This window comes from Leptosomus discolor, chromosome 1 (genome assembly GCF_034619465.1).
Source record: "Leptosomus discolor isolate bLepDis1 chromosome 1, bLepDis1.hap2, whole genome shotgun sequence".
Classification (NCBI taxonomy): domain Eukaryota; kingdom Metazoa; phylum Chordata; class Aves; order Leptosomiformes; family Leptosomidae; genus Leptosomus; species Leptosomus discolor.
Window position 1 is genome coordinate 86881247 of NC_141391.1, and position 26033 is coordinate 86907279.

At 39.0% G+C, this 26033-nt stretch overlaps 1 protein-coding gene across 1 annotated transcript; it reads right to left on the minus strand.

Moving 5' to 3' along the window:
• Positions 1-568: 568 nt before the first annotated feature.
• BCLAF3 (BCLAF1 and THRAP3 family member 3) lies at positions 569-25214 on the minus strand. The gene is made up of 11 exons (XM_086466510.1): positions 25174-25214; positions 22566-23144; positions 21556-22221; positions 19008-19186; positions 18208-18322; positions 17946-18009; positions 16980-17098; positions 15018-15132; positions 7104-7199; positions 2487-2642; positions 569-761 (listed from the first exon to the last, which is right to left on the minus strand). Exons 1-11 carry the CDS (start codon positions 25212-25214, stop codon positions 732-734), a joined length of 2160 nt encoding a protein of 719 aa, XP_086322636.1. The 3' UTR covers positions 569-731.
• Between the last annotated feature and the right edge of the window lie 819 nt (positions 25215-26033).

Genomic DNA, 26033 nt, shown 5'->3' on the forward strand with positions numbered 1-26033 from the left:
TGAGACAGAATAATTTTGAATACAGACCAACTAATCCTCTAACAAACCCAAGCATGCTTTCAGTGGAGTTACAAGCTACTGCTACAGTACATTACATACCTGCCTGTTACCATTCATTTTCATCAAATACTGAAAGTTGTCCCAACGTCCTAACAATTTACAAATGTATATACACATCAGAAACTCAAGTGTATTATTAAACTAAAATAATCCAAATTACTGTTTTACGGAAATGACTGAACAGAGGTGTAAAATCTATTGCACAACCTAAAAGGTCATTACTTGGAAAATCCTGAGCTAATGTGCTATTACCAAACAATTCAGGCACTTTTTTTTTTTTCCTTTTTTTTTATTACATAAGCAATAAACTTTCAACATATAAACCTCTGGGTATAACAACTCAGGTTCCATTTGTAACATCATGCTTACAGGAAAAAGTATTCAATAAATAAGACTCCCGTCAATGACTTCTTTACTTGAGACTGGTATGCAAAAAGAACTAAAGGTACATACTACAATGTTTCAGTTGAATACTGTACTTTAAAAGCAATTATTAAAACTGTAAAAAAGTTCTGCAGCATTCCACTACTGAAAAATAAAGTTATTTTTAATCAAGAAAGTTACAGGGTTAGTTCCTTTATTCTATCTTAAGTCTTGACAAAGTTGTCCAAAAATGAACAGATGCTCCTTTTGCTGTGTTATCTGTTTCAACTTCAGGATCACAACTCAGTTCAGGTTTCTGTTGCAATGTTTAAATTTCCCTACAGAGAGGAAAAAAAATCATTACTGTCAAGTTGTAATACTGGAAAAAACCCTCCCAACTTTCATTAAGTACTGTATTATCATAGTATGTAACATACAAGATTCTTTCAATTACGGATTGAAACAGTGTAACTGTAAAGACAGTACCTTAAAGGATGCACATGCAGAATTACTTCAAAAGGGTGAAACAAAAATGTTCAGACCAATTTAACAAATCTCAAGGACAAGTTTAATCATTACAATAGGCAAAATATGGGAACTGCTAGAATCTCAGGAACAGTTTTGGTTTGTAAGAATTAGCCAACCAGCAATCAGTATGCTGTTAAGAAAACGGCTGCGTCATTCTTCAGGATTTATTTTACTCAAAGATACTCAAGTTCTTTATTGGGCCTAAAAATCAATATTCAGATCTTATTACACTTCTCTAATCCAAATCATAATCTCCAGCTGCCAGATTGCGTTAAGCACGCTTTATAGGTTCCAGAGAAGAGCCTTAATATCCAATTATAGAAGAGCACTGGAAATTATTGGGGAAAAGCTCACTACAACAAAATTATGGCACTTCTATGCCCATTTCACAAAGTCATAATTTTTAGAAAAGATCCTTCTCTATCTATTTTCCATGAATTCCAATTCAGTTTAGCCTTCGGAGATCGTCTTCTCAGAGTCCATACAAACATAAAAGGCATTCACCAGTATACCTCAGTAACAAGTGACCCATTTACCTTGTCCAATGTGCTTGGTTTTCTTTCTTGGGTTTTTTGGGGGGATTTTGTTTCGCCCCTCCCCCCTGCTTCGGGCTGTAAACTTGAGGGTTTTTTAAAAACAGCTCTAAGAACCTATGCTTTTGTGCTCCAAGAACTGAACCCTAATCCAACTACGAACGATTATGCAAGCGTATTTACTTGTGGCTAGGTGCACACGGAATTACAAAACAAACAAGAATTCACGCAGGAACACAGAACTGCAAGGGGCTGTGTGTAGGTCATCTAATTCAATTCTCCAGTGTCACAAGTAACCTCATACTACTTTGATCGTACTTGATCAATTCTAATAAAGGCTTTAGAATGTTTGAACTACTGAGCCTCACGAAAGCTGTAACATTTTAAATGGTTCAAAAGTTCTTCTGCAGTTCAAGATTGTTGTTGTCCTATACACACTGCAAATCAAAAGGTACCATAAAACACACGTGCCTACTTATTTCAGCTTGAGCTTACCAAACCATTTTACACAGCCATACAGCGTAGGATGCTTTATTCAGAACAGCACTCCAGCGTGTACTTTAAAGCACATGACTAACTTAAGGTAACGCAAAGAGGAGAAACACACATACACATTAAAAAGAAATTATTAATACCCTTCACATTGATTTAAAACCGTAGCCTAAGAGGACATAATATTTTCAAACAGAGGGCCACTTTCTCTTCCTATCAACAGGAAAAGAGATCAACTGAGCTCAAGGAGAAAATACTGAAACACAGGCAACTGCAGAATCTGAGGCCACCTCCGATTTGCAACTACCCAAAGCAAGTTTCAGCAAGTTTCCATGGAATAAACATGAAGGAAACAGGAGTGCAGAATCAGTTTGCCTGCAAACTACAAAGAGCTAATATTCCAGAAAATCCCATCCAAGTTATTCCGTGGGGATTTGAAAATTGGAATGGATCACATGAATATTCATATTTTATAAATGGCTTAGTGAAAAATAAATTAAACCAACTTACCTTTTCTTTCCTCAAAAATCCATCTCTGAATTTATTAGTGGTAAATCCCCTTACACCAACAGAACGTAACCGCTGGTACTTAGCCTGAATATATAAACCCTTCTGTACTAAGCCTGATTTATAATGGGATTGCAAACGTCCATCTGCAAAGTTGCTCTGTAAGGGTTGGGGAAGAGAGAAAAAAAAAAATGTGCAAAATGAGGGCACCAAAACTCAACAGTTATATATTTACAGTTACATACGTAACCAGCTGCAGAGCCTCTTTCTTCATTTCCCATTTAATATTCCACAGATCACTAGCTACCGTGTGGCTCAACAAACTGTTGTATTGTACTCACTGTTTAAAACATCTGAAATTATCTTCCTCACAGAAAAAAGTAAATGAGTTGTATAACATTTTAACATTTTTTCAAACTTTAATGAAAGTAAACCAGCATCACCAAAAAACACCTCACTCTTGCTAACAAATTCAGTGATGTCAGGCCTGCAGTGGGCACACATGGTGAGTCTAAAAAAAAAAAAAGGCCATACTAAATAGAAATCAGTATATAAATTTTTCCTATAGTTTTAGGATCTTATGGTCTGAACATAGGTTCATTGCTCTATGCCTTTGTTACCTCTGGACTGGAACACTGTAAACTAACTTAGTGTGGGACCAGGAGCAGAGGCCACAGATAACAAAAGTCGTATAGGAGTTACAAATACACAGAAAGAATATAGCAAGACCAACACTGACCACAGCGGTTAAAGTTATAACAAGGCTTTCATTCCTAAGCATTCAGACCTCCAACAAAATAGGCAGTAAAAAAAATTACTTTAAGTAAGAAAAACTTTGTTTATCATCATTTCCCATAGTTCTCCAGTACTGCCATTTTAAGTTTTCCAACATGGTCCTGACAGAAGGCATTCCTGTATATATTCATCCTTTAAATTTAAAGGTTTTCCCTCACCCAAATTTAAACAAACAATGGCTTTCCAGCTAAAAAAACACAGAGGAAACTTCCTGACCATATAAAATCCTTGTCATCTTTTACAAACACCTTTAAAGGTAGGAAAGAACAAAATATACCACAGAAATAGACCTTCTTGAGCATGACCCAATTACTTTGGTGAAATCAGTTTCCTTTTGACAGAGTAAGAAAAATCACATGCTCTGAGGTTGCAGTAAGTTTGGTACCAGTTTTTCCACTGTATTTTCCACTGTGTGGCTGGTGAACAGCTAAGAAACGACTGTACAGAACAGAGGCTCCTGTATGCAAATGAAGAAGTTTTCTGATTTCCCAAATAGTTTCACCCACCTACTCTGTAGGAGATAACCGAGACACTGGCCCCATCAGTCCCCCAGGGCTACTCTTAAGGTGCTTGTAGGCAGGACACTCGCAGAAGGCTATAAATGTCAAATCCTTTCCTGAAAGGTACCCGAGTCCAGGCACAATACAACTAAGTGCAAGTAAATTCTTCAAGTAGGCATACACCTACCCTAAGGAAAACTGAAGGGCATTTTTAATGCTGAATTATGCCCCTGAACACCATTAAAATTAAAAGTTCCCATTTCCCCCACGGCTGCTGTGGTTCTCGGCTTTGACATAGGTGGCTAGAAAGGAGGCCTTAGCGGTCTGCCACTGCATTTGTATGACAAGCAAGAGAGCAGACCTAATAAGAGGGGAGGAAAAGGTACAAGATACTGAAAGTGAGATTACACCCAACTCAAAAGCTTCAACTCAAGTATCTACACGTTCCATAAGTGGAGAGGGAGGGGGAATAGCAGTATTATTTCTGTAGAACAGAATCAGCCATAGACAAAGTTAGCAGATTATACATACGTTTGGTATGTAGGCATTGCAGTCACACATAGCTTAGAGCAAAATAAGGTAATCTAAGGTGTGTGGAAAACATCATTAACTTCTGGTCTAAAGTAAGAAAAAAATTGCTAAAGTGGCATCTAGTTTTATATTCAGACTATTTCATAAATAATGCTAATGACAATGCCTATGAACCAACGGCCTCAAGCTCTAAAATAAGTCTAGTATGAGCAAATATATGCCATTGCACTGGGTCTGGCCAGGATGGAGTTAATTTTCTTCACAGCAGCCCGCATGGTACTGTATTTTGGATCTGTGACTAAAATGGCATTGATGGCACACGAGCCCTTTGGCTAGTGCTGAGCAGCACCTGCACAGCGCCGAGGCCTTCTCTTCTCACCCAGTCAGGAGGCCAGGGGTGGGCAAGAAGCCGGGAGGGGACACAGCCGGGACAGCTGACCCAAGCTGAGCAAAGGGATATTCCATGGTGTCATATCACCTCCTGCTCAGCAACAGAAACTATAGGGAGGGGCCTTTGCAGCAGGTAGCCATTGCTCGGGGACCAGCTGGGCATCAGTCAGCTTGTGGGAGGTGGTGACCGCCTTTGCATCACTTCTTTCTTCCTCTTTCCTTCGCTCCTTAAACTGTCTTCATCTCAACCCCTGAGTTTTCTCACTTTTGCTCTCCATATTCTCTCTCCCATCCTGCTGGGGAGGAGGGGAGCTGAACGGAGAGTGGGCAAGCAGCTGTGTGGTGCTTAGCTGCTGGCTGGGGTGAACCCACCACAGCCGTTAATACACTGAACTGTGTTAAACAGTGAATGAAGTTTAGCGCTAGACATTACCGTGCATGTACCCACTTAAAGGTTGCCTTACTGATTCATTGCAAAGTATCATTACAAAAAAAGTCCTTTTAAGTTTTATAAGATTTCTGCAGATCCTTTATTAAACTCCTGTTCTAAAATGCGTTATTTTTTTCCAAAAAGTTGGAACATACTGAAAGACCATATTTTTAAAAAAATACTAAGTAACCCCCCTTTTTTGCTTATTACATTAAAATGTCCCCATTTGATATACCAAGAAGAAATATGGTGGGCTTTAGGCTTGGGGTTGTTTTTTTTGGGGGTGGTGGTGGGGTTTGCATTTTTTGTTTGTTTGTATATTTGGGTTTTTTTAAAAGAAAATCAGCCAAGACTATCTCCTGAGCATATAAGATAGTCAAATCACTTTTCCTAACTAGGTTTCAGCAAAAGCATGGGAAGGAAAAAACAATCTCCCTTACACACGAGAAAGTTCAATGTAAAAAACACGTTGATGAAATTAAGTCAAATCAGCACTGCTGTTTCCATGGCAATGATAAATGTGCTATACACATATGCAAACTGCAATACGAGTGCATATGCTATTTTCCCTACAAATATTAAGCACCACGGGACAGATCATGGGATACAGCAATATTCAGGCAATATTCATTTATACGTGTGATGACAACTTAAGCACTTTCATGCTTGCACAACATCCAGAACTGTAGGCTGACGTAAATGAAGACACCCTTCCTTTTTCTTTATGTTACATCAACTACCAACACTGCCTCAACGATATGGCAGCACTGCTAAAGATCCCTCCTTCCCCCATAGGCTGACAACACAGAAGAGATAATGATTAAGAGGCCATTGTGATGTCCTTGCATGTTAAAGTAGTTATATCAGGCTGACACTTTAAACATGTTAACTTCAGCTTGGAAAACACCACTTTTTTTTTTTTCTTTCAGAAAAATAAAGTTAGCATTTTTTGCTGACTAAAACTGACTGGCAAAGCACACCGAAATGGGAGAGCCAGAAAGCCTTTTTATCCAATGGTTCTCTTATTTTTAGTCTGAGGGGGGGAGAAAAAACCCACACCTACACTGCAGCTCCTTTCAAAATTTCATCCAAAATGCCAGCTACTTAACTTAGCCATCAAAACTACTTCAGCTTCAGTATCTACAAAACAGGAAAGATGACACCTGTTCTGGGTGTTATTTTACTCTTGAGAACACACCTGATAAATAAGTTGGTATAATTTTAATGTAGAAAATGAGAGTAAGTTGTTCTAGATTTGATTAATACTTTTCTAACATAAAGAGTGCTAACTGGATCCATGCATAGCATGCCACTGTCAGCAGAAAAGGAAGAAAGTGGGTTTTGTTTTTCTGCTGAACCCATGATACATTTTACAATCAAAAGGCATTAGAAAGCCACTGCACTACCCTAGGAAGCACAGTTGCCAGCTCCTTTACCATTCTGAGGCCCTGAGAGTAAAGCTTCACAATTTTTTTATTTTTTGTTTAAGGGCACAGATAGCAGTATGCAGGGAATACACAAGAGATTAGTTCCCCAGAAATCCCTATATGAAAAAGCTAATAAAATAACAGTAATAAGACTTTGAAAAGCAATACAATTCATGTCTCCCAGTCTTGGGAAATAATTCAGGCTTCCGCAAGCATCAGGTGAAGGACAGAAGGGTGATCAGCTTGTTTTTTGGATAGATGAGCTTTCCAGTCATTGTCTAATTTCTGCAATTCTCATGCTTAACTTTGCAGTTACCATTTATTTCAACTGCACAGATACAATACTGTACAACCCTGCTCAATCCACTCCAGCCCTCTTACCAACCAAAAGGCAAGCCTCGCATTATTTCAATGGAAATAATTAGGCTATGATGACACTATTTTTCATGGCATTTAATACCTTCAAAAATGTGTCTCCTGTTACCGAACTCAACAGGATCAAATCACCATTTTATGTAATGCACATCTGATAAAAGCTGATCTGTACCTTGAAGTGTCTTCTGATGGGTCCTGCATTTTCAAGGTGTCCTCTAATGCGTCTGTGAGGGTAAGTATCACTTGGTTTTGAAGAATAATAAGAATTCTAGTAGGAAAACAGAGTTAATGTCACTAAGTTTTTCAGGAAAACATACAAAATTTCCAGGTTATACTAACAAATACTGCAACTCTTTCAACTCTTTCTTACAGCGTTTGACACAATGACACTGTTTGAAGGAACCAGAGTAACAGAAGCATAGGGCCTGGAGTCCAGGCTCGCTGAAGTGATGGCAAAGCCCACAGAAGCCAAAGACGATACAGACCATCCTCCTGGAATATCATCCTCTTGAAAGATCTCAGCAGGTAACAAGCTAATTAAGGTTCTCTACCCCTGCCGCCCCCACCCCGAACAGATGCCTCAGTCTGCATGCAGCAAGTATAGCAGACAGGCTGCTAGTGCAGTCATCCCTTGAGCTAGGAATGAGGGCAACAAGATTAGTGCTCTGGACATCCCTGGTTAGCATATGGTCACCATAGGTTAGCGTACTTTAGAGGAGACACGTGTACTGTTACTATACACACCACCGCAGCAACCAGACAATGAGCGTGTAGCACATTACGTTGGTCCTTAGAAGATTCTACTTTCAACTCTGTATTACAGGAGAGCATTGTGAAGATTACTTGCCTGCCATAGAAACACACACGATTTCAAAAGCAAGTGGCACAGACAAGGGATACTGAAGTAGTTGTGTGAACAGCTGCAGTCAAACAGCCATGGTTGCTTGAAATAAAGCACTCCCTCCAGCTACTGTCCTACCTGTGTATTTTGGCCCTTTTCCAACATTTCCCATGACATCTACCTCAAAAGGATGCACGCAGCTAAAATATCATTCTCTTTCATCATTGCATACCATTATAAATATTCACAGGATTACATACTGTCATATACTACATTAAAGTCATCTAATGCAGACAGAATGGACTTGCTAACAAATTCTTAGTGATCAAATCCAGGGGTTTTTTTAATGGTCCATTCTTGAATAATCATGAGTGTTCTAATGCCGTTGAACTCTTTTTTTTCAAAGGAAATTTTAACAGCTTCAAATATATTTTAAAAAGAGCCTAAGAAGAGAACTCTTATGAAATATTTCACATATACTAACATCTGATAATGAATGCAAATGCGTGCTTTGCTCTCTACAGCATTTCTGTTCTCTAACAAAGTACCAAACCTTTCCAGTGGCAGAAACACTTCAGGATGTGCTTTCTAACACTATTACTAATGGGGGGGGGGGCACAGGAGGCTATTAAACACAACCCAACAGTGTTAGAATCCCAGTTAACTTTTAACTGGGATTTAAGCTTGCTTGGTTTTTTGTTTGTTTGGGTTTTTTTTTTGGTTTTTGTTTTTTTTTTTTTTTTTTTTGAGAATATATTGTTGCCTACAAGAGGGGATTGATTTAGCAGAGAACAAAAAGAGAGGAAGAAAGACGTTACGAAGTGAGATGAAAGCAGTCAAAATGGCTTTTCCAAGGAAAAAGGTATGGAAAATTAAATACACAGAGGAAAAAGCATGTCAGGAACTTCCCAGTTCCCTTCTTGTTCTAAGAATATGAAGATACTCCATGAAATCAAATTAACTTTCTCCATACAACACATAATTGAATCAGGAAGCTCCCTGCTGAAGCACACTCCTTAAAGCTGAGATTTCAGCAAGATGAAAAAAACATTCAGGAAAATTTCCTGTTACTAGTTAAAAACAAACCTTTGGGAATTAAAAGAAAGCTTGTCTCAACTAACTGTGGATACACCCCTCCCTATCCCCACCTCCCTCAAGATTCAAGTACATTCATGGAAACAAGAACATTAGAAGTACTTAATGCAAGATACAGCGATCAGGAATTTCCTAAAACAGAGGTTTTAAATAGGACGGGAAAAAAAAAAAGAAGAGGAAGTACATATAGATACTTGTTCTGATGATCTACACTTTAGCAATCCTCTTTTTGTCAACAGGGTACAAGGCTAGACGGACGTTTCTTACAATCAAGGCTAGACAGGCGTTTGCACCTTCAAGGCACAAGTTCTTCTCAAGTTTAAGCTCAACCCCCAATTAAATATTAACACAAGAAACGCTCCCCTTTGCTGGCCTGCTGTAAAAGGTGCTCATCCCTTGCACTGAAAAGTTCGTATTGGTTAACCATGGGATAGCAGAAGTAGGCCAACCAAGTCAATACCCTTTCTGTGTTTATTTTTAACCCAAATGTCTAATATCTTCCATTTAACAACAGAGTAAAAAGTGGTGTTAATATCATATTTTGATAGTTTACTGTAAGAACATTTTAATATGACCAACCATTATCTGTTTTAACATTAGGCAACATCCTAGCAGCAGACATCATCTACTGACCAGGCCTTCATTTTTCAAACATCCATCTTTTACCAATGCTCCCCAAGCAACACTGATAAAAAACCCACAACGACATTTTACTAACAAAGATGTGCAAATATTTATACAATAAATTATAACACAGGATTTAAAAAAATTAAGGTAAGATGCTGCAGTGGTTTTTCTGTCAAATACTCTTTTTAAAAATTATTTTTGCTACATTTTCTGAGCCTTGGCACTGTTATGCTTGTCATTTGAAACCTAGCACTCTAATTCACTTTTCTCTCAATATTTAACTGTAACCAAGAGCAAACAAACCTGAGAGGAGTGTTGAAGGTTAGAGTTTTTGTTTTGGATTTCCCAGGGTTTGCTTTTAAAATTGTTGAAGAGAGTTCTACCTGTAAAAGTGGTAAGAGATGTCTATTGCATACTTTTTCATGTGTTTTCCCACACTTTCACAATTTTGCCAATACAATGCGCTATTGCTACATCTCTTTTGTGGCACAAAACAGCTTCCCACAAGAACTGGAGAGCTCTGCTTGGACTGTGGAACCAAGTGAACCACTATCTACCCAAGTATCTGTAAGACTGAGCAAACCCACAAAATTTACTTTCTTATTCAACAACTATTCTTATCTCTTGCTTATGTTTCAAACTCTTCCTCAGTTTTTCCATGTACTGCTGCGCCCCAGTAATATATCCTTCATTTTAGGATGTTTCCCATTTAAAAAGGTGTGGTCGACCCAGGATGAGTGTTCTGGTGACGCATCAAACCACCACTTCTTAAATCCAAGGCATTGTTCTCTGAACACAGCCTTTCAGTCATGGTTCTTACAACTTCAAGGTGCTCAGCAGCATTCACACCTGAACCATACTATCCTGATACAAGACTCTCTAAATGGCAAATTCCAAACATTTGTCCTCTTGAAGTGGCCTTTACCTTCATTTATTTTTGTTTTTCTAAGGCTGCTTTCAACTCTACTAATATTACATTTCCCTACAAGGTAGCAGTGGATACAGTCACACAGCTCTGAATGTATTACAGAAAGCCTACTCAACACAGAAATGATACATGTGGCTGCAATTACAGTTGGCTCCTTGGATGCCACTCCACTTAAATACCACAACAACTTCTAAAGCAGTGCTAGCAGCTTACACGTATGGAGATTGAGCTTGAGCTATTGCCCACCAGGATAAGCAATTCTCCAATCACACCCAGTCCTGAAGAACTCCTTCAAGGAAAGCCATTTTGAGCAACATACATTCCCACACAACGCACCTACGGGTCACACTACTGGAGCTAGCTTATTCCGCTGAATTATTTGTACTGCCTCAGATGAGAGTTAGTTGTATCAGTGGTCTGTTCTGCCCAGGAAAAGATTACCCACTTTCTGCATTACTTTACATATTGAGCATCAGACATACTAGATAAACAGGAAAACAAACAAAGGGAGCAGAATAGGAATCAAAACACAAGAACAGAAACACAAAAACAGAAGAGAAGAGGCAACTAAGAAGTGCCAATTAATGTACTGCAGACACATTTGCAAAATGTCTGTAAGCCCTCCAAGCCAGTTGGCATGCATTGATTAATTTTATTTTTACTGACAAATGTGGACGGCAAACTAAAGTATTTTATCTTGAAGTCAGAAGAAAGGAGGACTGCCCCTTGGTCAATGAGGATTGGGTTAGGGATCTTTTAGGTAAACTGGACACCCACAAATCCATAGGCCCTAATGGGATGCACTCACGGATGTTGAGGGAGCTGGCAGATGCCATCACAAAGCTGCTCTCCATCATCTTTGAAAGGTCGTGATGGACAGGAGAGATGCCCAAGAAAACCCAATGTAACTCCAATCTTCAAGAAGGGCAAGAGGGAGGACCCAGGAAACTACCACCCAGTCAGCCTCACCTCCATTCCTGGGAAGCTGATGGAACAGCTCATTCCGGCTGTTATCTCCAAGCACATTGAGGATTATCAGGAGTAGTCAGCACGGATTCACTAAGGGGAAACAATGCTTGACCAACCTGATAGCCTTCTATGATAAAATGACTGGCCGGGTGGATGAGGGGAGGGCAGTGGATGTTGTCTACCTTGACCTTAGTAAGGCCTTTGACACTGTCTCCCATTGCATACTCATAGAGAAGCTTAGGAAGTGTGGGTTAGATGAGTGGACAGTGAGGAGGGCTGAGAACAGCCTGAAGGACAGAGCTCAGAGGGTTGTGATCAGCATTGCAGAGTCCAGCTGGAGGCCTGTGGCCAGTGGTGTTCCCCAGGGGTCAGTATTAGGGCCTGTCTTATTCAATACATTCATCAATGACCTGGATGAAGGGACACAGTGTATGCTCAGCAAATTTGCTGACGATACGAAGCTGGGGGGAGTGGCAGATACAGCGGAAGGCTGTGCTGCCATTCAGCGAGATCTGGGCAGGCTGGAGAGCTGGGTGGAGAGAAAACAAATGAAGTTTAACAGGGGCAAGTGTAGGGTCCTGCACCTGGGGAGGAATAACCCCACACACCAGTACAGGCTGGGGGTCAACCTGCTTGAGAGTAGCTCTGCGGAGAGGGATCTAGGAGTTCTGGTGGATAATGGGATGACCATGAGCGAGCAATGTGCCCTGGTGGCCAAGAAGGCCAATGGCATCCTGGGGTGCATTAAGAAGAGTGTGGCCAGCAGGTCGAGGGAGGTTCTCCCCCTCTACTCTGCCTTGGTGAGGCCACATCTGGAGTGCTGTGTCCAGTTCTGGGCCCCCCAGTTCAAGAGGGACAGGGAGCTACTGGAGAGAGTCCAGCAGAGGGCTACGAAGATAATGAAGGGACTGGAGCACTTCTCCTATGAAGAGAAGCTGAGAGACCTGGGGCTCTTTAGCCTGGAGAAGAGAAGACTGAGAGGGGACCTTATCAACACTTATAAATATCTAAAAGGTGGGTGTCAAGATGGGGCCAGGCTCTTCTCAGTGGTGCCCAGCCACAGGACAAGGGGCAACAGGCACAAACTGGAGCACAGAAAGTTCCACTTGAACATGAAGAGGACCTTCTTTACTCTGAGGGTGTCAGAGCACTGGAACAGGCTGCCCAGGGAGGTTGTGGAGTCTCCTTCCCTGGAGATATTCAAAACCCACCTGGACATCATCCTGTGTGACCTGCTCTAGGCTAACCTGCTTTAGCAGGGGAGTTGGACCAGATGGTCTCCAGAGGTCCCTTCCAACTCCCGTCATTCTATGATTCTGTGATCTTCCCACTTGTCTGCAAACCAGCTTCTGCATGGCCGACTTCATGAACAGTCATTCTCTTTAGGATGCCTTGCATTTGTAATACCCATGCTTTCATAGCTACTGTTGTTCTGAATGGATTACTTCTCACTACAATGCAGGACTTTCTAAAAACTGCATGTTTGCAGTTCACCATCGATATCAAAATGCAATCTTCCTGAATCTGCAACACATCTAACAACAACTCGGTTTCTATTTCAAACTAACCCTCCTTTTTATTTGCAATTACTATGTTACTGTGGTGGGTTGTCCTTGGCTGGACATCAGGTGACCACCAAGCCACTCTATCACTCCCCTCCTCAGCAGGACAGGGGAGAAAAAAAAAATAAGACAGAAAAACCCCCTTGTGGGTTAATATAAAGGCAGTTTAATAAAGCAAAAGCAAAGGCCATGCATGGAAGCAAAGGCAAACAAAAAAAATTTATTCTCTACTTCCCATCTGCAGGCGATGTCTACCCACTTTCCAGGAAGCAGGGCTTCAGTTGCTCCAGAAGACAAATGTCACAATAACGAGTGCCCCCCCCCCCCAGCTGTCATTGCTGAGCACATCATCCATCATATGGTCTAGACCACCCCTTCGGTCTGTTTGAGTCAGCTGTCCTGGCTGTGTCCCCTCCTGGCCTCTGGCCCACCCCCTACCTCCTGGTCTCTAAGGACAAGGGGGAAAATTTTGGAGAGGCAGCCTTGATGCTGCGTGAGCCCCACTCAGCAGTAGCCAAAACACTGGTGGTTTATCAATACCCTTCTGTCTACCAATACAAAGTGCAGCACTATGATGGGTGCTATGGGGAAAATAAAATCCATCTCAGCCAGACCCACAATGAGCAATTAATTACTACTTGGTTTTGCAGACCTCAATGTTAGTCTTGAGTAAGTAATATTTTTTACCATTAAAAACTTGTGTTGCTTTACACTGAAAGATACACTGCTTCCTCTGCAAGGCAGCCCCATTTGGTCAGAACAGATGACATAAAAGCTACTTTTCATGGACCTCGGAAAAGTTCCATGGTGTCTTGGAACCCTGTTTATAGGGTATTAATTACAATACATAAAGAACCACAACTTACGTTAGTCTCCTCCTTATTTTGCACCCATCAGAAAAAAAAAAGAGGTTTTAGAGTTATATTGCACACATTAATAAAGCTTTCCTGATCTCACTAGTTCCCCAAGTGAAAGAAGCACAAACACTTGGAAATCATCATATTATTTAGAAGGAATTCTCCAAGAGAGATAAATTTACTTCTACTGAACGTAAAAACTGTCTTTGCCTATTTCCACAGAAAGATAGTCTACAAAAGACTAAGTGCCCAAATAGGCTTGATAAACACAGTATCAACTCAGATAAGCTCTTCCATTGTATAACATTCCATCCTCAGGAACATTATTTCAGACATTTCTAATTACTTCTGTGATTTGTTCCTTATTTTTATTTGTTTTTAAAATAAGAGCTTTCCAGAACTTTTATCATCATGATGAGAAACACTGTCCTAGTAACAATGCCACCTACACAAGATTCAGGCCTTCCCTTCCAACTGCTGACAACTGGAATGCAGAGAAGTATTCCTTTTCTCAAACTGTTCTGCGTAACCTGAGGTTATCTGCTCAACAAGGCTTTCTATTTTACAGTTTAAGTTGCGCATTGTTAAGTGGAAGAAATACAATATTAGGTACAAATTTCTTTACAAAGCTACAAGCAATAAGAGTTTTTACTTCATAAAGCCTCTTAATTAATTTTGGTACGTCATTTTGAGCGTACAATTTAGCTCAGAAGTTTAGTTTGACCTTTTCCTGCTATTCAGTAAGAGATCTAAACCTGACCCCCTTATTTTTGGACTAGCTGAAAAACTGTTTTGATTTCACCCAACATATCAATCTAAATTAGCTTTCTGAAACAACAAATCCCTGGCCAACTTGCTGCTAAATTATAAAAGACAATAGCAAAGTTGTTATGGAGTACTGCACAGGTGTACAAAAGCAAACTATTTTTGTTCTATCAGTATTTGGTCATAAAAGTGGTTTTAGCTCACTTGTATTAATCCACACTTCAACAAATACCTGAGGAAGTACTCTTGCACTAGAACTGTGAAATTATTTTTCACAGTTTTATTGTTGAGAAAAGTCTGAAGATAATAAAGCCTGACTTGAAATTTAAAAGGGCAAGACATCACAGATTGTCAAATTTACATCAGCATAGACAACGCAGCAAAAATTTCTAAATGTAAGAACAGCAAATGCAGACGCTACTAATTCTACATTCAGGCTTACCAGGTGAGGTTTCCCAATAAATTTCCTGAAAGGTGGCTTAATGAACCTCATAGGCTTTTGGAAGCCATCAACTTGAGAGTTTTGTAATTTTGAAAGACTGCAGCTTTGCTGGTTCCTGATGTGTATGTGACAGAGAGAGAGAGAGAGAGAACAGTTAAAACCTAAAGCCATAGCAAATCAAACCCCTGTATTTTAAGTGACCTCAGTCTTGCATCTGTCTCACTCAGAAGTGCAAAGTTACTGGTTTTAAGTACCTTTTTTCTAGGACATTTGACAAATTACTAGTCCTCTGACCAAACTCAAGCCCAAGTTGCACAGAATTACATAGTAAGCAGAATTCTCTTATGCAATGACAAATTAAAGAGAGACACTCTGTCTTCTTGAAATCCTCGCTGTGAAAATCAAGGTTTCCCAGGCCTGCAGGGCTGGTCATTGCTGCCCTCCGCTGGTTGAAATGCCTTCTGCATGTCAGCAGTTTTATACTGTACTATCTTTAAAACTGTACAGAACTTTCCATTTCACGAAATCCCAAATCTGACAGAAGCTCAAATAAATAGCTAGATGCTAGCTAGATGCTCCAGTTTCATCCTCAGCAAGCAGGGTGCTCTGGCTTTGGGCTTTTGCTTGCTTGTTTGTTTGGGTTTTTTACTGAGCACATTGCTAATACAGATACATTCATAAACCTCTAAACAAAACACATACAATGAGAAGTAACCACCAGAAGCCAAAATTCATAGTTCATGAAATACACAGAAAGTTTTCATAGCTGCAAAATAAATTACTAAGGCAAAAATAGAGGCACACTGGCCTAGAATTGCCAGTGTCTCATATGTGAGCTACGAAAAACTCCTAATCCCAGGAAGATCCTACCAATCATTCATACCATTACTGCCCTCTGCCCACATGACATTGTCCACACTACTCTGACAGGGCAACTCCTCCTCACGTCAAACCCCAGGATAGCCACACTTAGAGAAACTTGAGCTGCCCACTTTGAGCAGCATACACAAGTGGTAAGCTTGACAGTTAAATGTGGAAGCGGTCAAAGAAAAAAGCCTTCCCAGATAATCAGGCCAAACATTCAATAAAGACATAGCCCCAGGTACATAAAAGGCAACAGCCCCATTTTATTTTTTTCCTCCCTGCTTGGTAACTTTCACTTTGATTAAAGAATCTCAAATACAAGAAATATTTCTTCTGCAGCTTCACAAGTCGGTTTTCCCAAGTACATGTGCATTGCCACTATTTGCCGCTATAGACTGTGTTTAAAATGAAGAAACAGCAGCATGTTAAGAGAGATCTGAAAATCATGACTACAGTGCAGATAGACTTCATTACATTCTGGCAATTCTTTAATCAACATTTTTTTTAACACAAATAAGTCATCTCTCTGTAATCAACCAACCTCACAACGTAAAGAACGAAAACAGGATGACTGAGGTTAGCAAACATCTCTGGGGCAAACACCTTTAACAAACCTGTTGGAGGATTTCACAGCAGTAAAAAGCTACTCCAAAAATCTAGCTTTTCTTTACAAAATTCTCCAAGAATCAGAAAAATTCCCATTCTTTGTTGATATTCCACATGACATTACAAACCAACCAGGGCAACACAACAATGTATTCATCCTAGAATGCTTTTACGAAACTACAAAATACCAAGAGAATGTTGTTATACGGGACATCAAGGAGTTAAAAATAGTTAAGCATCTTTAAATTTCTTCCTCTCATCCCATTCAGTGCCACTGTTTGAGCTTGCTTTTAATTTTTTTCCCCACTGCAGCTTAACCTCTTTCAAGGCAACACTCCATTACAGAGTGGTTGAATTTCAGTCCAAGTCAAATTTAAAAGGACAAACTATGGAAAAGAATCACAACAAACATGAATGTAACTGTGGAAGAGTCAAAAATGAATGTCTAAGAACTACAGGCTTGGGCCAACAAGACTGTTATTTGCTAATTACCTTGGAGTAACATCATCTACGTGAAACACTCTCTCATCTTCGTTCTTCAATCTCTCTTTTCTTCTCCTTTCTATATCATGCCGTAGATCATTTGGATCTTCTAACACTCTCATAATGTTCTAGTTAAGAGGGAGGGTTAAAAGTCAAGTTAGCTAGTAATAACTAAACACTGACATGATTCTGTCCCTCAGGAGTTGCATCTGGTGCGTAACCTTGTTAACGTAGTACAACTATCTGCACATAGGATGGACGCACATCAACCCCAAGATACAAACTCCAAAACAGTAACAAAAAGTAGTCCCAAACAATTACGCTGTGTTGCACCATCTGCCTTTTTATAAGTGTCCAAACAACAGTGAACAGAGCACTGGAATTCTGCATGGAGTTGCCAAGGCAAAAATATCCATGAATTTCAGTAAACCTTAAGAAGCTCTAGTATTCTTAATTGAAAGTTGAATATCCATGTACCTGTACTACAGAAAAAACGGTAACTCAATCACAGTAAGCATAGCTTGAAAGGGGAAGACAGGAAATCTTACGTCCCTGGATGAAAGCATGGGATAAAATAGCATTCTGAGGAATTATGAGGATGTCAGGTCATTCTAACATTAGGGTAGAAGAAACATTAAGGATTTTTCTAATCTCAGAGGGAAAGTAAGAGCCACATGTCAGTCACCTACTTAGTATTTACACTATTTAAAAACAGATACAGGTTCAAGCAGCAGGAATAACCACACTCCAGCTACTCTGGAGAACACACCTGCATTTTACTCAACAGTCAGCACAGTATACTGGCACCATTGTGGTATCTGTAAGTATGCTCATGTGTATTTCTTTCAAAACAATCAGAATTACTGATGGTCTTCAAAGCATGTAAAAATAACGTACCAATAGCAAGGGGAAAATATTGTTTACATGGGTGTCATTTTAACTTAAAGTAACAAAAAAGTTAAGTAATCAAGATACCTGGGGAGATTCAGATGGCACAGTTCGTTTGTTCTGAAGTTCTGCTAGAGACATGTCAATCCTCCTGGAACACAAAAATACTACATAAAAACAAGTGCCATCACTATAAATACTAAAAATATAACTGACCAACTACAGAATTCTTCACAGACTATGGGCAGGTGAGTTTGGAGCCAGAGAAAACACACTTTACACTGTGTAAACTCCACCAAAAATTAACTACCTCAATGCAAATAAATTAAGGCAAAAAGCACATCATTACCTGTGAATTTCTGGATCCAAACGTATTTTAACTTCATTCATATCTGCAACTGGTTTATCCTGAATTTTTGAGAACCGTTCATGTAGAGTTATGTCCGAAGATGTAAAATAATTTGCTGAGAAGAGATATTAAATACAAGAATGATTATTTGTAATAGCTGAAATGCACAGTGGGGAATTGTATCTTTTAAAAGATTAACTCTTAAGGACAGCAAAAGAACTTCTGAGGTTAAATTTCAAACTATTTCCACTTGCAGTTTAACAGTCACAAACGAAAGATTAGGCCAGCCCAACTTAGATATCCTTCTTACTTAGTATGATTAAGCTCAATCAAAATTTAACTGTTTATCAGCTCTATCATGGTAGTACTCAAGTGACCAGAATCTATAAATGAAGTTCAACACTGAACATGATGCAGCAGTCTAAATACTAATCTGAAAAATTAAAGGAACTATATACAACTAGGAAGTTGTGACTACAGCAAAGCTCCTTTTTTTTTTTTCCTTCTGTTGTTCCTAAACTTGCAGGTTAGTCTTAAGTACTAGCACCAAATCCTTTCAACCTTAACACTCCATAATAACGCCTCCATTATGGACTGAGATCTTACAATCATTCTCCACCCAACTACTGTAAATCCTCAACCTACACTTTCCTTAAACAATACAGAATGAAGCCAAAATACAAACGAAGCCAAAGGCAAACACCTGAGATTTACAAGGACAGAATATGTAATTCATTAGATTTGGTTTTAATAATTGCAAATACATAAACACATACATATACCCCAAATACTACAGCCACCTTTAACTTGATGGATAATTGTGATTATTTCCTGAGTAAATTCTCTTGATGGGTCGTTCTCAACATTTTGTGTTACAGATTCCATGTGCTCAAATACTGGATGAAAATTTTCGGTTTTCCTGCCAACAGCAACCAGATCATGTGACATCTGTCTCTCTGTAGTATGACTAGAGGCAGTCCTAGAATAAAAATTTGCAGATACTCACTTTAAAAGAATTCACTATATCTGAAAACTTCAAATAGATGAGTAGAACCAAGCAATAAGTAGTTCATTTTAAGAATAAGTGTGATGGAACTGAAGTTACATTTTGTTCTTTTTTTTTTAAAAATTAAAAACCTCATAAGGTCATAAGGAAGAAAAGCTATAATAAAATACAGAGATATGACCAGTCTCAGGAATCCTCGTTTCAGTGACGTACATGATACAAAATTTGTGAATTTTAAACTTAATTCATCTAGATTATCAAATAAAACAGGCAAATGACGATCCTGATTTACTACTTTAGTATAATTCTGGAAGGCAATTATGTGTGTGCCTTTGTTTATAAGGAGCTACCAGACAATTTCCATGAACAGTTCAGAGATGTAAAAAATCTCACGGCATCTTTGGGAACCGAATCATCACTTGAGCCTAGTGAAAACAGCCTTCCAGTGGCAGTGTGTGAATTTAGGAACGTGTTTAGCATCTTTTTCTCAAATTCTACTCATTCTAAGTAAGTTCACACCCCAAATGGTTACATTGCTGCTTAAGAATTATTTTGACAAGGAAGCTAACACCTTAAAAATCCTGCTGTTCTTGTTGCAAGGAAAATGCTTGTCATTTGGAAAGATAAATTGAGGACTCAGCCCATGGAAAAGCTTTTAGGATAAAGACTCTGTTTACCATGCATTCTGCAAAGTGATTACGTGCCTGCCCATCCCACATTTGAAGCAAAGACGACTAGAATTTCTCACAAAAATTATATCAGAAATAGCCTCTAGCTGGTGCCAGAAGATATCTATTTGCCCCCAGTAAACTGGAAATAAATGCATGCAAGAGGGAAACAAACAATCTCAACTGTAGATGAACTGAATTATCTATCTGCTCCCCAGGTTTCTAAAGAAAGTATTCTTCTCCGGTGAGTTATTTCAAGTCAGGTATAAATGCCTAAAGCAGGCAGCACAAATATTCCCAGTCATCAGCTTCTGCAAAATTAGCATTCTCATCTTTAAAAAATAAAATATTTAGCATTTTCGGCTGCAGAAGCAAACCTTCCACACAGGAAGTTAACGGTAATTAATGTAGTTGATCAGTCTGCAAATAATTAACACGTCAATTGTGCATGACTTTCAAAAACAGCAGCAAGAGGCTACTACATACAGGAATTGTCCTGTGGGCTTGCAACAAAACCCAACAATAGTTATTTTCCTTAAATTATCATTCAGGAAGTTAAATGCTTGGAAGTGGAGCAATGCCCCCCTCCCCAGGACCCTTCCTCAGTCTTTAGTATTAGCCCCTTCTGTGCAGGCAGTAACTTGTCTTTGTAACTCTCCATTGTATTACATGTTTCTGAAATATTGGAAAGGGAAAAAAATTTGATACAGATGTTTTATTTATTTAAGAGGCACAATACCTTTAAAACTGAGACTGATCATTATGGAACGGAAGGTAATCCCTTCCAAAAGGGATTACTACCACTATATGACATTGCCTTGCTGCTGCAGGCAACTAACCAGAAAAGCCTGCAAAAAATCTACACAAACCAAGCTGCTTACTCTCTACCATGTATCCATCATCTAGATTTTCATAATATTATCACTTTTTTCCAGTTCAGCCGGCATTGGGAACACTAAAGGCAACCACAAGCATTACATAGAAGACAGAAGTAGATTCTATTGCTTGTTAGTTCTGACGCCTCAGCAGATTGCTACTTCATTTGTTACAACAATAACTAATATAACCCAGGGACCTCTAATTTTTCAACAGCTTCATTGAACTTGAGATCTTGAACATCTGAATGTGTGCCTGAGATTTATGTAATTTAAAGGTTATCCGGTTTCTAGATAAAACAAGGGATGACTCGGTCAAAAAAATGCCATTATATTCCAGAAGAAAGCACAGAACAAGGCTTTCCTGCCTTTTTTTTAATTATTATTAAAAGTAACACATTTACTTATCATAAGCAACTCTTAACTACAGGTTTCTATCAGGCATATCTGCTCTTTGCACCTCCTACTACACCTCCATGAAACGAACTAGGGGATGGATTAACCTCATCTAGTGGAAGGTGTTCCTGTCCATGGCAGCAGGTTGAACTAGAAGACCTTAACGGTCCCTTTAACTCAATCATTCTATGATTCTGTGATCCGTGATTTTTTTGGTTTGTTTTTTTAACAGAGGTAGGCTGTACGTTTCCAGTCTGGGCAAGGTACCATTTTAAACAAAATAAAATTAAAAAGGTACAACCTTCGTTTGTCTTGGTTACCTCTTAAAGAAACCGTGCTTTCCTCCAATATTCATAAACTGTAAAGAGACAGGAAGAAAGAAGAGGTGAGGGGAAACCAATACCTGTACTTGGTCACGATTTTCTTCATATCCACTTTAATTGTGAGACGTTCCCTCCTACAGTTGACATCTGACATTTTCACATCTGAAACAGTATGACTTGAATCATGCTGGCTATCGGAGGAATCTACTTTTTTCCTGAATTCCCCTTCTTTCCTTACTCTTTCCTTCGGTTTGTTTTTAAAAGATCTCAGATCAACATCCATTTTGGAAGAGTTAACACAAGCATTGCAGCCCTTCTTTGAACTATATTTAACAGGTACTTCGATGTGCCCTTCTTCAGTCCGCCTCACTCTTCCACCGCTAAAGTAATCTAACTCTTTGCTATTCCGGGCACCCTTAGAAGAACCGTATTTCTGCTCTTCCTGCTTCACATACTTCTGAGCTCTATCGTCTGAGAAAGGCTTTTCCCCGTCCAGATGCCTGCGCCGTTTGTGACTGTACTCATAGGCTATCTTTGTGACAGAACCCTCCGAGTACTCCCTTTCAGCCGATCGGTGGGACTGGGCACCCAGATTTCTTTGCTCCTCCTTTTCTTGGTAGGGTGGAAAAGAACGTTCTTGCTTCCACTTGGAATTTCTTGCTACTTCTCCACCGTCATACCTCTCCATTTCTTTAGCCCTTTTAGACGTGTGCCCATATTCTCTGTAATCGTGATCTTCAGGATACCTGTGTTGACATAAAGCAATTTACACTTGCACTAGAGAAGAAAGCGAGAACTTATATGTGCAGAATGTTGGACAGCAGAATGCGTGGCAAGTTAACCCATAATCCCTCACGCCAAGGTACAGATGTGCAGGGGCTCTTAAGAGGGAAATATTATCCTTTCATACTCTAGCCATCAACACGATTTACTTAAAAGACAAATACTTCACTACTACCAGTCGCCCATAATTACAACTACAAAGTGGCCAACGTGTTTCAAGGTGGGTATCTTCAACTATAATGAAAACAGACTTTCACTTGAGGCTTTACACCATAATACCCAGGTTTTAATTATTTTATTCCTATACCTCTTCTGTAAAGAGCTCCTTGCTGTAAATTCATCAGAAACTCTTCTGGGTGACTGACCATACTTCTCTTCATGTAACCTCTGGTGCCTCAAGTCATCTTCATGCCATTTTCTTTCAAGTTTACATGAAGGCCCTAACGGTCTATGAAAAGGTTTCATTCCTTTTTCATTTCCAGTGACTTTGTAATGCTCAAACATGTATCTGTCTTCCATTTTGTGTTGGTAAAACAGACGATCATGCTCTTTATATGGTATTTCCGAGTATTTTGGTGGTAACTGGCATCTCCTATTGCTTTCAGTTCTTTCAGATGAATGTGTTCTGTAGGGCTTATAACCATAAGTATCTTCCATGGGAATTCTTTTCATGTTTGGTGAAGGTGATCTACGGTCATATATTCTCTGATGATTATTTCCATGAGGTGCAAACCTGGAATTGCTTTGTCCGTATTTTTCATCTTCTGCTCTCCAAGGCATAGGCTTCTTTGGGTCCTTACGAAAGCTTTTATATTCACAGTCATAATTAATATGAGCATGCCTTTGCCTATGGTGCTCTGGACTCCTAAATGCTGGAGATAAGGACCTAAGGCAAAAATAAAATCCACTTTGAGCAGTCCCACAAAATTGAATCAACTCTTAATGAGAACACCTATTCCCTAAGGCAGTATAGTTTAGTATACAATTTTAATCAACTGGTAAAAAAAAAATTTAAAACAAGATATTCAAAGTGTCATTTGCCTGGCTAGAGTACCAAGCTTACTTTTAATCTGTTGAAAGTTTTCATAGTAAAAATACCCACTCAAAATAGTAGTGAGTCAATCACTTTTCTCTTCGTACTTTTTCATTTAAAACTAAGAATAATTTCATATATATGAAGTTTCCACATTGACAACAACTGTTATATACATTTTCACACTTAAGCATTCCCTACCTTTTTCAATGCCAAGAGAAAAAAAAAGAGGAAGGAACAGAGGCATATAAAGAAATGCGAAAACCCCAAAACAACCAAAAAATCCAAACCTTTTCAGGTTTTCTTTCCATGTCAAAACAACCCCCAAAACCGACTGAAAACATAAAATACCCTATTTAAAATGTCACACAGGTAGGCTTTTTCCTGCAGGAAAGACAGAGTTAGAGAAAGATGTTTTGGTCTTTTTGTATAACTGTCGGTACATGATACACATGTATACATATGCACTTCCACACTTATTGCGGCTTTTGCTAGTAAAGATTCAAGTGCTAAGATCCACTCAATTGCATTACTCAGCTTTGCATTTTCACCTACAGTTACAAAAATGAAAGCAATCTGTTAAAAGAGTTTTTAGCCAAAATCTCCTTAAATGAAGGATAAATGGCACAAGCCACTATCAAGAACCAGAACATATCCTGGACATAACAGTGCTGCTTGTATTCAAGTATTCACTGTACGCTCTCAATACACCATTTAATAAAATAATCAAAAAACATAAGTTGAAAAAATTCAAGGTAGTCACTTCCTTTGTACACATACTCCAAATTTGGCATAATTATTTGCTCTGTTTCTGCAATTAGTTCAAGCTCAGAACCACAGGGCTTCATGAAACCGTAACAGCTAACTTCCAATAGCACCCATACTGCTGCGGCACCCCATGTTGCACTGGTTAAGGCTTACATTTTAAAGAGCGCTAGAGCATTCCTCCCTGCCCTTCACTCAAAGGTCATATTCACAACTGTCCATCTAGTATGGAAGCAGGTAGGATTTCTCTTTTAAAAAAAAAAACCCAACCAACCAAAAACCCACTCGCATTTTTCTGCATTATCTAACAAACTCCCTTGGTCTCGGTCATCACAACCTAAGTCTGTTTAGAAAAGCAACCCAAAACCAGCAAGAAAATAGTTTCACATTACATACTAATAGCCCTCTAAAGCTTCAAACTCTATTCCAGCCTCTTAGTTTTAACTCAATCTCAAATTGGCATTGCAAGTCCTAAAAATCAGGCAGGTAACTAACAGCATGAAGTAACCCACATGTTATTCTGGTGACACACATCAATGACACATACTACTAGGCTAGTGTCCAAAAAGGGCACTGACTCCCATGTTTTCAGTTCGCTTTATGCCGCAAGGCATATTTAACCGTGCTGAAGATCAATTTGCAGTTCAGCCCCAAAGGCTCAGAAAGCCCGAGGTGTCTGAACTAAGTAGCACTTCTTTTAACAGCTTGATCTGGCCCTCCCTGTAGTCCAAGACGCAAACCCGGAGTGAGCTACAGACATTAAGTGCACTGGGTGGTGCTTGAGTAAAAATAACCTTAACTAGTTTGGTGCTTGGATTTTGTGCTTAAGGTAGTTTCAAGTCCCAAACCACGCAAGCTGAACAAGGTTCTTGGCAGAGTGCAAAACCTTAACACCTCTAGATGAAAAAAAAACCACACACCATAATAATAAAATTGTGAGTTGGGAAAAAAAATTGCAAAAGGTGTTCAGTTTGGAGAGCAAATTATAATTTATAAAATATACTTTAAAAATTGCAATTCTAGATGCAATTTTCTTTCTTTTACGCAAGTTTCAAGTCCTAATTATAAATCTTTATACAAAGCTACATCAGAACAAACACAAGTTATAGATATTTACCTTGGTTTCCATCGTGGTGATCTTGATCTAGATCTTGTCATCTTCTCTCACGTGTCTCAGTTTCTTGGAGCTGTAAAAATGATACAATTTACTAGTCTGGTAACAGAATCACACTACAGATTGCAACAGGGACATTTGTCTTCAGCAAGTGTAGTATTAGATGCTTCAAGGTTGGGGTATGGCATATTTTTAAGATGCTTTACTTTTGCCTTTAATTCCCATTTTAAGGTAAGTAACTTTTTTCCTAGTCGCTGATCTCAGAATATAGCTTATTTTCTTTACAAAGATTTAAATATTTGACCATTGTTCCCTTTTTCTCTCCATTTTGTAATGCTGTCTATTCACTCTGTTTTAAAAAATTAATACTCTCACAAGCAAGCTGCAGCAACTGAAAAAAAAAATGCTGTAATTATTGGTATGTATTGAATGCTACAGATGATAGAGGGGAGAAACATCCAGCTTTAAAACCAAGTTTACAAAGAAAAATGTTTTCACATTGAGTTATATTCTGAATTTCATATGTACTGAACTTCAAATTTGTAATATACACTGATATTTTTACGTGGTTACAGACCTACTGCAAGCTTTAACTGCTCCACCTACTCTTAACTGCCGTATCATCACATGCTTCATCCAAATAAAGCCATATATAAAAGATGACTTTTCATTTTTATACTTAACTTGTTAATAACCTACTAGCTAGACGCACATTTAAACACACAAGGGATGCACTATGACAGAAAGCACTGCTCCTAAATCCTCAAAGTAGCTCTGGGCATCCCTTCTCATAAAAGCTATGAAAGAACGAGAAGAATATCAGTGGAATTTACCCTTCTTGCTCTTCTTTACGAAAAGATACT

What these genes read in the sequence shown, in the direction of transcription:
- BCLAF3 (XM_086466510.1), bottom strand. Translation starts at nt 25,214, where the DNA reads ATGACAAGATCTAGATCAAGATCACCACGATGGAAACCAAG. An exon ending in TCACCACGATGGAAACCAAG is followed by an intron (nt 23,145 to 25,173) that starts GTAAATATCTAT and finishes TTTTTGCCTTAG; the next exon opens with GTCCTTATCTCCAGCATTTA. An exon ending in TTATTGGGAAACCTCACCTG is followed by an intron (nt 7,200 to 15,017) that starts GTAAGCCTGAAT and finishes TTTTCCTACTAG; the next exon opens with AATTCTTATTATTCTTCAAA.